Genomic DNA, 14,487 nt, shown 5'->3' on the forward strand with positions numbered 1-14,487 from the left:
TAAAGTATCATTCCTACAATAATTACAAACAGTGTGAGAACAGAAACTTCACAGAATAGAAATTAATCTGAAACCATAAAGAGTCACGTGACCTCGCCGACCCTAATTTGCATATTAAAACAGGAGATGTTGCGTTTCCATGGTGACACGAATAACACTTTTAAAAATAAAGAGAGAACGAAGAGAGAAAAAAAAAACCAAAGGCAGAAACCTTGAAGAGGAGAAGTCAGGTAGGATGATCTGAGTGAATTATGATGTATAACTTTAATCTTTTACAGTTTCTGTGCATCTGCGTCACACTTTAATCTGATTCATGTACATCATGTATACACTGAACGGAAGTGGTGTATATAATAGGATATGTGGGCGTGGTTTAAATATTACTCAGGTATGTAGCAGGAGCTGTATGGAACACGCTGATCCTCACAAACACATGTCACACACAGCCATGAGTGGTTTGTTTAAAAATAAATAAATAAATAAATAAATAACGCTGTGTCGTGCTTTTGAATCGACTCTGATACAGACTTAATTGTGGGAATCGATTGGGAGTCGATTCCAAGAGTCGACTCCACACAACAAATTTTCATGATTCAAAAAAGTTAAACCACAAATAATGCAAAAAGTTATTATTATTTTTTTCACCAAATGTGGAACTGTTTTATGGTTTGACTTTTATATTCACTGAGTTAAGGAATAAAACAGTGTGTGTCACGCCGTTACAGGAAACTCATCCACGATGGCGTGGCGTGTTACAACCCCAAAGTTGATTATTTTCCTATAACAGCATGTCCCGAAGTGCTTTATTCCTCTTATACCACAGCAGCTTCCCAACAATTACATTTTTTTATTTATTAAACAGTGTGGTGGAAACTCACCTGTAAAATGAGAAATCAGTAACAACACTTGAGAGTAAATATTTTAACTTCAATTTTTAATTTTATTCAGCAATTGCTCACGAGTCCGAGCAGCCACTCTTACCTTAAAGACCGTACCTTACCTCAGAGTGCTACGAGGGCTGAGACAGAAAATCGGAGTATATATGGTTATGTTCATGAATGATTCATTTCATTATCATTATTATTAGTAAAGGACAAAGAAATCAACATCCTATTGGATGATAGAATACACTGATTATAATATTTTAACATAATACCACCTCCTATCTTCCTCACCATCATCTTCTTCTCATCACGTATCCACATCTTATCTCATCCACTTATTTGCTTAGTACATGTTTTCATGGTCATAAAACCGCAAACCGCAGCACTTTTACGACTCCTTGCCCCTGATGCTCTTGGTCAATTCACCAAAAAGGGAAGTAGTCCATACTCTCTTCCAGAAATATACAGCTTCTCCAGATCATTATTTCCATTTCCCTGTTTCTTAATGCAATCTGGTCTTTTTCAGATTTGAACTGCTATGTTCACAGAATCCTATTTTTCTCTACAACGATACTTTTTATCTGTTTTTAGTTACATTTGAATGTTGTGGATCATCAGGAAAGCAAGTACCTGTTCTCACTTATAGCAGCTATAAACACTCGTTCCCTTGTTCCCTTTTTTTCCCTCTCTTGAGGTTAATAAGACAAAAAACTCCTCTGTCCTGAAGATGTCAGAAAACGTAAAGTTACAGCTTTACCTCTGACTCTTACAAAGCACTGACACTGGAGACTCCTTCCATAAATGTTCAATAAACGTCTCATTAAAGAAAACTTCACCTCATCAGCAATGTTTTTTAATCTGTACAAACATGGAGCATCCGCTACATGGAGCATCCGCTGTACGTGTCCCTGTGTATGAGCTGTTACTATAGAAACAATAATATATTAGAATGAGCGCACATTAATATAAACCTGTGATTTGAATAGCAGCCAGAACTACTGTCAGAGCTGCTGTTATAGAAAATAAATCAACACCTTCTGACCAATCACAAGCCAGAATTAAACAGCACTGTGGTATGATAGAAATTAACACTTTTTTTCTTCACTTTTTTAAATCAAAGGTCAGACCTTCATCCCGTCACACTGCTGTAGAGACCGACTGCGCCGTTACCTGCAGACAGGAGAAGAAAAATGAGCACAGATAGCACAGATGTCTCAGCATCTTCACTGAAGAGCTGTGGTTCAGACAGAATGGGGAACACTAACGTCTGGTTCTTATCGCAGCCTAACACGAGACAGGCTCCTCTCAGCATTGAGAGCAATATAATGGATCTTCTCAATACGAGACTGAGTCCAGATCAGCTCCAGACCAACTACCACAAACTGGAGCTCCTCAAGAAGTCTTCCTTCTACATTGTGGTGATACGGCAGGACGTCCCTCAGCTGGGCAACCAGCACTACATCTCCAACTCCACCCTTATGCACTTCATTGACATATCGAGGTTCCAGCGTGTGAAGAGGGACGGCAACAACCAGGTGAAGCTCCAGCTGGCGCTGCTCGAGATGCTGTACGCCGAGCTAACCAGGGGTCGAGAGGAACTGCAGGACATCTTGGCTCAAAAAAGTGGCCCGTCCCTCTTGCTCAGAGACGCTGAGATCCAAGAGAAGATCCTCAGGCTCCACCAGGTGGCTGACGACTTTGATGCAGCGATGATTCCCGGGAAGCTCCATGTCAAACACAGCCTGATCCCCGAGCTGGAAAGCAAAAGGTTGCCAAAGTTTCAGCTGGTGCTGGAGGCCGAGAAGCCGGTGATGTTTAACAGAGAGCAAACTCAAGCCTTTTGTGATTCGGTGGTTCTTCACTGGTACATCGCTGAACAGGAGCAGCACAAACCGGATGAGGAATTCGAGATCCATTACAAACTCATCAATCCGACAAACGAAACCGAAGCCAGAGAGTTCGGCTCCCTGGCCTGCTCAAGTTACGTTATTAAACTCACAGACCTGAGGCCAGACCGCAGCTACGAGTTCAGCGTGAAGAGATTAGACATCGCCGGGCTGGTTTATGGGGTCTGGAAGGACAGCATCGTCCTCACAACCACCTCACCACACACCAGCGTTTAGTTATATATCCTACAGTTCTAAATCTTATCGTTATATTTCCTACAGTTCTAAATCTTATAGTTATATTTCCTACAGTTCTAAATCTTATATTTCCTGTAGATATGTATCTTATAGTTATATGTTACATGTATATGTTACAGTTTATCTCACAGTTAATTACTGTATTGTTATATATATATATATATATATATATATATATGAAAAGAAGTAAATTTATTTTGATTTATTCTTCACTCTGTCCTGAGAACTGTTATTAATCACTGCCATCAAATCTAGCACATGAACACACACTCTGTCACATTTACACCATCACAAACGTCTCGTCATCATTCATGCCAAACCTCACACCCTGTTCCCTACACAGGCCACACAAACACCATGAACTCTTCAACATGGACGTGTCCCAAATGACACACCCTATTCACTTTATTCACTTCTCACAGCACTACCGTAAATAGAATAAATTAGGATCGAGTACTTTATTGATCTCCAAGGGGAAATGTGGTGTCACAGCAGCCACAACACAAGAGCAACAGGGAAAACTAAGAATTAATAGTTCACAGGACTTTAAAAACGCACAATAAACACAATAAAAGAATAAAAATATACATATAAATAAACCTCCACGTTATTTCCAGACTGAGATTCCTGCACAGATTAACTGTATGATATTCTGCAGGTTGCCGGGTTTAAAACTGTGTGATGAGCAGTTGCGGTAGTGTGTGTATAAAAATGTGTAGCATAAGTAAAGAGGCAGTGTGTGTGTGTGAGAATGTGCAGTGATCCTGTGTAAAATTGTTGTGCAATATGCAGTGTAGTAGTAGGGTAAACAAAATCAGTAGACATGTCCATCGTGTCCAACGTCCACACGGCTCCCCAACCTCGCTGTTGTCTCACTGTAGAGCTGATAGCAGTGGGCAAGAATGACGTCTTGTACCTTTCCTTGTTACAGCGAAGCTGCCGTAGTCTACTGGAGAAGAAGCTCTGCTGTTTGGCCAGTGTGGCATGGAGGGGGTGTTTGCTATTTTCCACGATCCTCCCAGTTTTGTCCACCATCCGCCTTTCCACCACCTCCTCCAGGGTGTCCAGGACGGAGCCGGTTTTCCTGATTAGCTCATTCAGCTTCTTTGCATCAGACTGGTAGAAGATCTCCAGCAATTTGGTCCATACATTGAAGGATCTGAGTTTCCTCAGGAAGCCTCGCTGTTGCTGTTGCTGTTGATCCTCCAGTCCAGTCTGTTGATGAGGTGGACACCAAGGCATTTATAAACACCATGACTTGGCACCATGACCACCATGACTTCCTCTCTGTTGATGAAGATCGGTTAGATTACCATCCATAAACTTCACGATATTAGCTTAAACTGTAACCATGTTATGGTCACTGTGGTCATGTCTCAAACTACACACCCAATTTATTATATACACCAGATAAACAATCACAAACATCTCAGAATTGCCAGTTCACTATGGACGTGTCCCAAATTACACATTCTGTTCACTTTATAGGCCACCTAAAGCAGCACAAAATCTCACCACATCATGTTCATTGTGCTCGTGTCCCGAACCACTCACGATGTAGGGCACATAAACGGTTTACGCTCCTTATTCAGTATACAGACCACATAAATAAGTCCACTGCACAAATAAGTCTTAGAGGAAGAGGTTCTGGAGACACTCCTTGGTAAAATATAAAAAAAAAATCTTTGCAGAGAAGTTTAAGAGAAAAAAAATGCTGAATATTTCAGGTATTCTGATTTTTAGTACTGTTATTCTTTTACTGAAAATCTGGTGATGCCGATATATAATCCATAAAAATATAAAGTCACAAAAATGAATGTAGCCTTCAATCATTACGCAATGTTTTAATCAGCGCAGTCATGCTTTTATTCTGTATTTTTATCTTATCATTTCACGTCTTTACGCTGATTTAATATGACATATAGATGCTTAGATAATCATAGCAGTGGTCTATGGCTTTAATGATCTGGATTCTCTTTTACACTAAATGGCATTAAAGTTTTTTTATTATTTACAAATTACTTCAGTGACAGATAGAACTGAGACTGACCCACAAACAAAGACAATTTCTTTTATTTATTTATTTATTGGGTTACAATTTTAGTATTTTCTTGTACAAAATTTCAACGTGTAAAACTGACAATCAAACTTTTCAGGTGACTTTAGATCCTCATTCAGACTCTTTAATTATAACGGTTCATAAAGGGTGATACAGTATGACTTATCACATTATAATTTGTAATTTATAATTTAGATTTCCAATGCCTTAAAATTTGGACAATAGCAAAAAATAAAACCATGTTTGAACCCATAATGGAAAAAAAGAATAATCTGTGACTCTGTTAATGGCTGTGTGCTGTATGACTCCACATGTGGTCCCAGATTTATTTGGGAATATGTACATGAATAAAATGACACACTCATTAAAAAGCATTATAAAATTATAATAGAACAAAAACTATTTTTACACCCAAGCTTTTAAAGCAGCAGTTCTCAAATTGGACACAGGGAGGCGCCGAGGAGGGCGACTAAAGAAAGCTGTATCTGTATTATTCATTTTAAATAAAAAAAATATATATTTATTAAAAATTGGAGGAAAAAAAAGTGGGACATGTTTACAGGAGATGTTATTAACCTTACAACAGCGCTGTTGAGTTCTGGACTGTGATTGGTCAGAAGGTGTTGATTAGTTCTCTATAACAGCAGCTCTGACAGTGGCGCAGGTTTACATTAATGCGCTCTTTCTAATACTTTATCGTTTCTATAGCAACAGCTCCTTCACAGGGACGTGTACAGTGGACATGTGTATAAAAAAAAAAAAGTGTACTCGTTGAAATGGTGAAGTTTTCTGTAAGCAGCAGTCAGAGGTAAAGCTGTAACTGTTCTTCAGGACAGAGGAGTTTACGCTTTGCAGTTTCTTGTTTTTTTTTTTTTTTTTTTGTCTTATTAACTTCAAGAGAGAGAAAACAGAGAGGCTGGTGAGGGAACGATTGTTTATAGCTGCTATAACGTAAGTGACAACAGGAACTAACTTGTTTCATGGATGTTCCACGGCAAAAAATCTAACTGTAAACCAATAATAATAATTAAAAAAAAGAAATAAAATTGTAGTTGTTGGAAAATTTCTGTGGTATAAGAGAAACAAAACAACTTCAGCTATATGTCACTGTAACAGCACAACGTGGAGTGTTTCCAATTTGAGACTTTGTCAAAGTGTATAATATTTTTTAATAATTTAGCAACAAAAAATCAATTGTACATGATGTCCCCTTTAGCTGAGACATATTTGGTGCAAAATTTCAGAAACATGGCTAATTGATAGAAGTAATTTTTTTTAAACTAATCTACCCCTTTAAAACGTCTGCATTATTTTAAATCCACATCTGGTCCTAGAAGACACACGATTCTAATCAAATTTGCGTATAAGTCTTGCTAATATAGCTAATGAATGTTTACACGTACTTTAAATAATGTAATAAAAATGAATATTTGATAGTGATACCCAAAAGATGAGAGCGTTACAGTCTACAGCCACGAGCGTGTTCCTCTGGAGCTGTTCGCATGAGGGCAGCTGTAATGGCAGACGCAGGACTCGATCATCATGACGGCGTGCTGAGCGATTCGTCCTCGCGGGCAGCGGAAGGTCACGAGTGCGGTCCTGGAGCGATCGGGGCTGCAGCAGCGTCCGTCAGAACACGTTCCACAGAACAGCGGCCTGTAGGAGCGAGCGCTGTAGCAGCCCTGATGCTCGAAGCGCACTGGCATGGGCGAGCGGTAACTGCTCTCACACACACCCGGCCTCTGGAACTGAGGATTCAAATAAAAAGTAAAATAAAAAGTAAAATAAAAAGTAAAATACTACACAAAACCCAAGACTTTTTATATTTTATGAGTGGACTAGCTCGAAGTGCTAATCCTGCCAAACATACTGAAAGATACTGAGATAGTGAGATGCAGATGTTTAAAAGAATTTGTTGCATGAACTGTGGAGTTACGCTGTTTCCCATGGCCCTATATTCCCAGAGTTCTATATTCCCAAAGCTCTATATTCCCAGAGTTATATATTCCCAAATCTCTATATTCCCAGAGTTCTATATTCCCAAATCTCTATATTCCCAGAGTTCTATATTCACAGACTCCTATATTCCCAAATCTCTATATTCCCAGAGTTCTATATTCCCAAATCTCTATATTCCCAGAGTTCTATATTCACAGACTCCTATATTCCCAAATCTCTATATTCCCAGAGTTCTATATTCCCAAATCTCTATATTCCCAGAGGTCTATATTCCCAGGGTGCTACATTCCCAGAGTCCTATATTCTCAAGGCTATATATTTCCAGAGTTCTATATTCCCAGAGACTTATATTAGCTATTAGTAACTATTAGCTTTTCATTAGTAACAGAACAACGCTTCAATAATTTTCAGTATGTTTTAGGAACTTCAGGAACTTTAACAACACTTTAAATTTAAGTAAACATTTCTATTCATTTACACATTTCTATTTCACTGGTTATTATTTCCTTTAATGCTAGTCCTGATATTCAGTATTAACAGCGCTAACTCACTGGCTGGGCTCTGGCGGTTGGTCCAGGGTGACACGGCCTGACCACGCACAGGCGCGTGTGTGTTTGTGGCTGGCAGGCCAAGTTCCTGTTTGAGAAACGTGTGGACACACCTGGACCACAGCTGCGTGAACACACACTCCACTCGGTGCTCTGCTCGATGCAGGTGGACCAGGAGACCCCGCTAGGCGCCGCCGTGTCCTGCCAGGACCTCACGGCTCGCTCAACTGCCATGACAGCAAAGACATAAACATCTTTAAAGCTTTATGTTCTGTTTTATGTTCTTCTGACTAAAAATGGAACAAAGTTTTTTCTAAAAACAAAACAAAACGTGTGTTTGACCATGAAAAAGCAGAGACGACTCACAAGATCATTCTGTACTGAAAGATTCAAGGTGAAATAAAGCTGCTAATTAAAAAACATTTCTCAGTTACACTTTTAGCTGGAGGAGGCCTGAGGATGGGACGAGTTTTGGCAATTTCCATCAATATTGTTTACGCTGGTGTTCAGTATGTAAATAAAGATTACTGTAAATCAGTCCGTGTTGCTGTTATAGGAAAACAATCAAGCGAATGAAGCAGAGTTACTCTTACCACCCCAAAGTTGATTATTTTCCTATAACAGCACTGAGTGTTTTATTTCTCTTATATAACAACAATTTACCTATAATTACAATTTTTTATTTATTACACAATGATACATCATACTTTCTACCCATTTATAGCTACATTTAATGTCGGTGATATAAGTTAGTTCCTGTTGTCACTTATGTTATAGCAGCTATAAACAGTCATTCCTTCACCAGCCTCTCTTTATTCTCTCTCTTGTCACGTTTCTGAGAAACCGCAAAGAAGCGTAAACTCCTCTGTTCTGAAAATGTCTGAAAACTTAAAGTTACAGCTTTACCTCTGACTGTTACAAAGCACTGACACTGGAGACTCCTTCCATAAATGTTTAAATAAACATCTCTTTACAGAAAACTTTATATCTGTAGCAGGTATTTGTCTGTAAAAAGTCACACTTTTGTTTTTTTTTGCATAATATTTGACAGCATACCTTCATGTTGAAGACCATCATCCCCATACAGCCATTTGTTAGTCTCTTAAATTTAATAACTGTACTAACCACGCTTTTTTTTTTTCTTACAAACATGCACGGTGTGTTTTGTGTGGCAAGATTTAAGGAAATGAAAGTATGTCACCTTCTATGTTTAAATATGAGTCAGAAAGAGCAGCTCTGGTTTTAAAGCGAGGTCAAAGCAAGAGTCACGCCTCATCATGTTGAGAAACTGCAGCAGAATTAAGCTTTTAAATATAATGCAGTTCTTGTTAGCTACATTAGCCTCATAGCTCCTATAAAAAGATTTACTACAAGACGAGTAGAGCACAAGAAGAGGTGACCTGGTCAGGGTGACGTTTCTGGGTAAAGAGTGAAACATTACAGGAGAATTAAACAAAGTGCGACTCATTGTGTGGACTCCCGCTTTGAAGCCAGTGTGCTATTCTCAGAAGATTTACGACTCAAACAAAGTGACAGAGGCTTCAAGGAAAACATAACAATCCTCTTTTGTTATATTAGAGCTCCTCAGGGCCGTTCAGTTGGACCACCCGAGAGCACAGGAGTTATTTAATGCACATAGTATCTCATGCGTTTGAATACCTGGAGTGTTTTCCAGCACAATGCTGTTTTCCGTGTCGTCACACACCCACTCTCGGCAGCAGCGCCCCGGCACGTGCACCAGTCGCGGGTGTTGGCAGTTCGGCGTGTTCAGATCCTCGGTGCACAGATGGACGCACGTGACGCCGCCACCCACACAGTGGCAAAGCTGCCTGCACGAGGGTGTGAACGACTGACCCTCCTCGTACCTCACACCCAAGTGCTCACAGCCGAGCGTGTTTCGCCCTGGAGAGGTGACAAGAGGCGGCTTAAATCACAGTTATAATAAACAACTAAACAAAAGTTTGGGCTGTTATTTATTACCATGAAAAATTCAAAAATTGTATTATCAGCCTTATGAAAACGCATATTAGAAAATAACACAATGCTAATCCTGCTAATCCTATGCTCATATTAGAAAATAATGCAATGCTAATCCTGAGATTCAGTAAAACCACTTAGCATGACTGGAGTTAGAATTATACGAGTAAAAACCATATACGAATGTTTCTAAACATTTAAACATCGTCTAATGTTTTTAAACACATTTAACACATCCCACTGTTACACATTCCTCCCTGTTACACATCCCACTGTTACACATTCCACTCTGTTATACATCCCTCTCTGTTACACATTCCTCTATGTTACACATCCCACTGTTACACATTCCTCTCCGTTACAAATTCCTCTCTGTTACACATTCCACTCTGTTACACATCCCACTGTTACTCATCTGTTACACATTCCTCTTGTTACACATTCCTCTCTGTTACACATCCCACTGTTACACATTCCTCTCTGTTATACATTCCTCTCCATTACACATTCCACTGTTACACATTCCACTGTTACACATCTGTTACACATTCCTCTATGTTACACATCCCACTGTTACACATCCCACTCTGTTACACATTCCTCTCTGTTACACATCCCACTGTTACACATCCCACTCTGTTACACATTCCTCTATGTTACATATCCCACTCTGTTACACATCCCACTGTTACACATTCCTCTCTGTTACACATTCCTCTCTGTTACACATCCCAATGTTACACATTCCTCTCTGTTACACATTCCTCTACATTACACATTCCACTGTTACACATCTGTTACACATTCCTCTGTTACACATCCCACTGTTACACATCCCACTCTGTTACACACTCCTCTCCATTATACATTCCACTGTTACACATTCCACTGTTACACATCTGTTACACATTCCTCTATGTTACACATCCCACTCTGTTACACATTCCTCTATGTTACATATCCCACTCTGTTACACATTCCTCTATGTTACATATCCCACTCTGCTACACATCCCACTGTTAAACATTCCTCTCTGTTACACATTCCTCTCTGTTACACATTCCTCTCTGTTACACATTCCACTGTTACACATTCCTCTCTGTTACACATTCCTCTCTGTTACACATTCCACTCTGTAATGTTTCACTCTGTTATTGTTGTTTATTGTAAGATATAGAACATTATATATATGCATCATGAAGGCATTGGCAATTTTATTTTAGGAATTTTAAATCTGCTTATCCCAGTCATATTCCCAGCACTTACGGACACACTCTCCAGGTCCATCTGGGAAACTGGCGCTATAGTCACACTCCAGACCACGCTGAGCATCACACACGTCTTTTTCAGAGCAAAGTTCTCCTTCTTGTCCTGCACAGATCTGACAGCAGCGACACCCATCCGGAACCAGAGGAACCCCGAGAGGACATGTCGGAGGGGACAAAGGACACTGACATGGACCTGAACACAGCTGGGACGTGACCTGAAACATTAATCATTAATCATTAATCATTTAATCATTTAATGTGAGTTTGAGTATTATTTAATAAATACAGCATGTAAATTATAAACCAGGGAAAACCAGGAGAACAGAAGCTGATTGTTTTGTAGAGACCATACAGACCTGAGATCATTAAGATTTCTTGCTGAAATCTTATTGTCTTCTGGCCACGCCCACCCACTCATGCAATTATTATTTTTGTTTATATCTGATAAATGTAGTTGGTTCTATTTACCAAAATGTTAACAAATTTGTATTCTTACCCTCTAAAGCATTTAACCTTGGTTAAAAGATCATGCAACATATTTTACATACTGTATTAACATACAGTGTCATGCACGTGCATAAGTATTCACCCCCTGAAATTTTCCACATTTATTGCTATGAAACAGTAGCTAAATTTCAATCACTGAAATTTAGTCATTTGGAGATCTGTGTTGCCAGATGTGTCTAACAAAACTGGCTCAAAAGATTAATTATTATAAAAACTAAACTTAATTTTATCATTATATAAAATAATGCATATAACTGCCGAATATATTGTAATATATAATAGCAACATTGTGCAAATTTTCTAACAAAGCAGTATTAAAACTATGGCTAATATGGGTCTTGCATTATTACAGATTTTATCACAAATAAAAAATACCTATGAGAAACAAGAAGTACATTCATACAGTAAAAGCAGTTTAATTCTTTTCCCTTAAATTCCATTTACTTTTCCCATTGGCACAATATTTTATTTCTTTACAATTCTTTAAAACTCTGGATTACCTACTGTAAAATTTGTAGGAAAAAAATGTATAAATATTCTAATGTGTGCAAATTGTCTCACAGACAAAAAAAAAAAAAAACTGGTAAAAATACAACAAATGGCAACCCTGGCAAAGGCTCAGACATCTAACCAACTTCTTCATCCAAGCTGCAGAATGCTAATTAACATCTTATTTTTTGTTTCTTCGTTAATTTCATGTGGTCTCTTTTGAAACATTGGACATTTTAAGCAGATATATAATGCATTAAGAATACTTTGTAAATAAATACTGTGCACCTTCTGTTTTTTTTCCCCACATTTCCTTAATTCCTTCCCATTTCCATTTAAAAGGAGAAAATACACATATATATGTCCTGTTGAAAATGGTGAAATCCTGTCCATTTTTTGCAGTTCTGAATGACACAGGACTGCTCCTGAATCTTCAGAGAGAGTGTGTGCAGAGACTGTAGAGATTTCTGACCTGTGTGAGGACGCAGATGAGGACGGAGATGGCAAACACAGCTCCTCGGGTTTCCTTCTTCATCCTGCAGCCTGAATATTTCTCCTCTCCTGTGAGATGCCTGAATTCCATTAAGCGTCTGTGTTAGCAAACGGCTCGCCTCCGGGCCTTTCATTTATACCCTCACAGCTCTGACGTCACGGCCGGACAGTGCAAATAGAATTTGGATGTGGATCAAGAATAGTTTCAATTCCAGCTGTTTTGATGCTTCTTTTTCCTACGGCCCCTGTAGAGCGTGTATTTCCTGAGCTTGTGAGGAGCTATACAAGGAACACTCATTCTGTAAAAAAAATAATTTAAAAAATCAATAAAAAAACGGTTTGAAAAGTGTGAAAACAGTGTGATATAGAGTTTAATGCTTATCTGTTATAAGTATAAAAACACACTGTGATAAAATTGTTATTAGTCTTTTGGAAAATGTGCATAGATTTTGTCCAGAATTTCCCTTCGGGGATTAATAAAGTTTATCTTATCTTATCTTATCTTATCTTAGATACTTTTTGTCACACATGTGTATATACTGTATATGTATATGGGCATGTATATATATTTGTATAGGTATATGAGAATATGTACAGTATGTATATGTATGAGTATGTGTATATATATGTGTAGTATGAGAATGCGTAAGTATATGTATATGGGCATGTATATGTATTTGTATTGTATATGAGAATATGTACGATGTGTATATATGTGTGTATGTGTATATGTATATGTGTAGTATGAGAATGCGTAAGTATATGTATATGATCATGTATATATATTTGTATAGGTATATGAGAATATGTACGATGTGTATATATGTGTATATGTGTATATGTGTAGTATGAGAATGCGTAAGTATATGTATATGGGCATGTATATGTATTTGTATAGGTATATGAGAATATGTATGATGTGTATATATGTGTATATGTGTATATGTATATGTGTAGTATGAGTATGCGTAAGTATATGTATATGTATATGATCATGTATATATGTATATGAGTATGAATATGTATAGCAGAGTTTTCCTACCATTGAGTCACTTCCTGTTTTTTTCTTTTCGTGTTTTTCTGCTCCAGAAAATTATGAATATTTTAATAATTCCTCCTGATCTTCGGACCTTAGTTACATTAGTTAGCTATTCTTTCCGCACCACCAGGGTCTCCTGTGACTGCAGGATCCATAAACCTTTTCGCTAAATTAAAGTGTGTTTTTTTTGCTAATCTATTTTAAAAATCATGGCCCTGGACCCCTGGTCCTTAACATCGTATTACACAGACCTGTTTTATGCATAAAGTGGACTTGAGCAGCAGTGAAAATTAGCGGTGAAAAGCAGTAAAAAATATTTCACTGATGCAGATTTTCACAGTGAAAAGAAAACTGTAGGCTCACAATACCAGCTGAACAAACGCAGGCCGACTCGACCCAGCGTAACACAAACTGGGAAACCAGAGCAGCAGATTCCTCTCCTGTGGCGGAGTTTGGAAAATCTCAGCGTTCAAGAGGAGGAAAAGAATAAAACACAGCTGTCCATCTGTTTCTGTTTCACTTCCTGCTGGTTTACTTCCCATCTACAGCAAGACATGGCATTTTCCCTTCTCTGATACTCATCAGGCCATTAACACACGCTGCACGAGGTTTTTAAGAGGAGAGAAACACAAAAATGACAAAAAAATGATCTATCACAAGTGTCAGAAACATGAGAAATAATAAATCAGATCCTGAAGAGGACTCCAGGTTTCAGTAACAAAACCAGAACAATTAAATCCTGATGATAACCACTGTCCATCAGTATCTCCATCAGCATCTCCATCAGCATCTCCATCAACATCTCCATCAACATCTACATCAGTATCTCTGTCAGTATCTCCATCAACATCTCCATCAGCATCTCCATCAGTATCTCCATCAACATCTCCATCAGCATCTCTGTCAGTATCTCCATCAACATCTCAGTCAGTATCTCCATCAGTATCTCCATCAGCGTCTCCATCAACATCTCCGTCAGCATCTCCATCAGTATCTCTATCACAATCTCCGTCACCATCTCCATCAGTATCTCCATCAACATCTCTATCTGCATCTCCATCAGTATCTCTGTCAGTATCTCCATCAACATCTCCATCAGTATGTCCATCAACATCTCTATC

At 38.5% G+C, this 14,487-nt stretch overlaps 2 protein-coding genes across 2 annotated transcripts; one reads left to right on the top strand and one right to left on the bottom strand.

Moving 5' to 3' along the window:
• The first annotated feature begins 122 nt into the window (after positions 1-122).
• LOC113537838 (fibronectin type III domain-containing protein 11) lies at positions 123-3,095 on the top strand. The gene is made up of 2 exons (XM_026932496.3): positions 123-230; positions 2,005-3,095. Exon 2 carries the CDS (start codon positions 2,075-2,077, stop codon positions 3,005-3,007), a length of 933 nt encoding a protein of 310 aa, XP_026788297.2. The 5' UTR covers positions 123-230; positions 2,005-2,074; the 3' UTR covers positions 3,008-3,095.
• Positions 3,096-6,135: 3,040 nt separating this feature from the next.
• On the bottom strand, positions 6,136-12,417 carry LOC113538042 (CCN family member 2). The gene is made up of 5 exons (XM_026932857.3): positions 12,308-12,417; positions 10,838-11,054; positions 9,254-9,496; positions 7,598-7,821; positions 6,136-6,835 (listed from the first exon to the last, which is right to left on the bottom strand). The coding sequence occupies exons 1-5, from the start codon at positions 12,368-12,370 to the stop codon at positions 6,554-6,556; spliced, it is 1,029 nt and encodes a 342-aa protein (XP_026788658.3). The 5' UTR covers positions 12,371-12,417; the 3' UTR covers positions 6,136-6,553.
• Between the last annotated feature and the right edge of the window lie 2,070 nt (positions 12,418-14,487).

Source organism: Pangasianodon hypophthalmus, chromosome 20 (genome assembly GCF_027358585.1).
Source record: "Pangasianodon hypophthalmus isolate fPanHyp1 chromosome 20, fPanHyp1.pri, whole genome shotgun sequence".
Classification (NCBI taxonomy): domain Eukaryota; kingdom Metazoa; phylum Chordata; class Actinopteri; order Siluriformes; family Pangasiidae; genus Pangasianodon; species Pangasianodon hypophthalmus.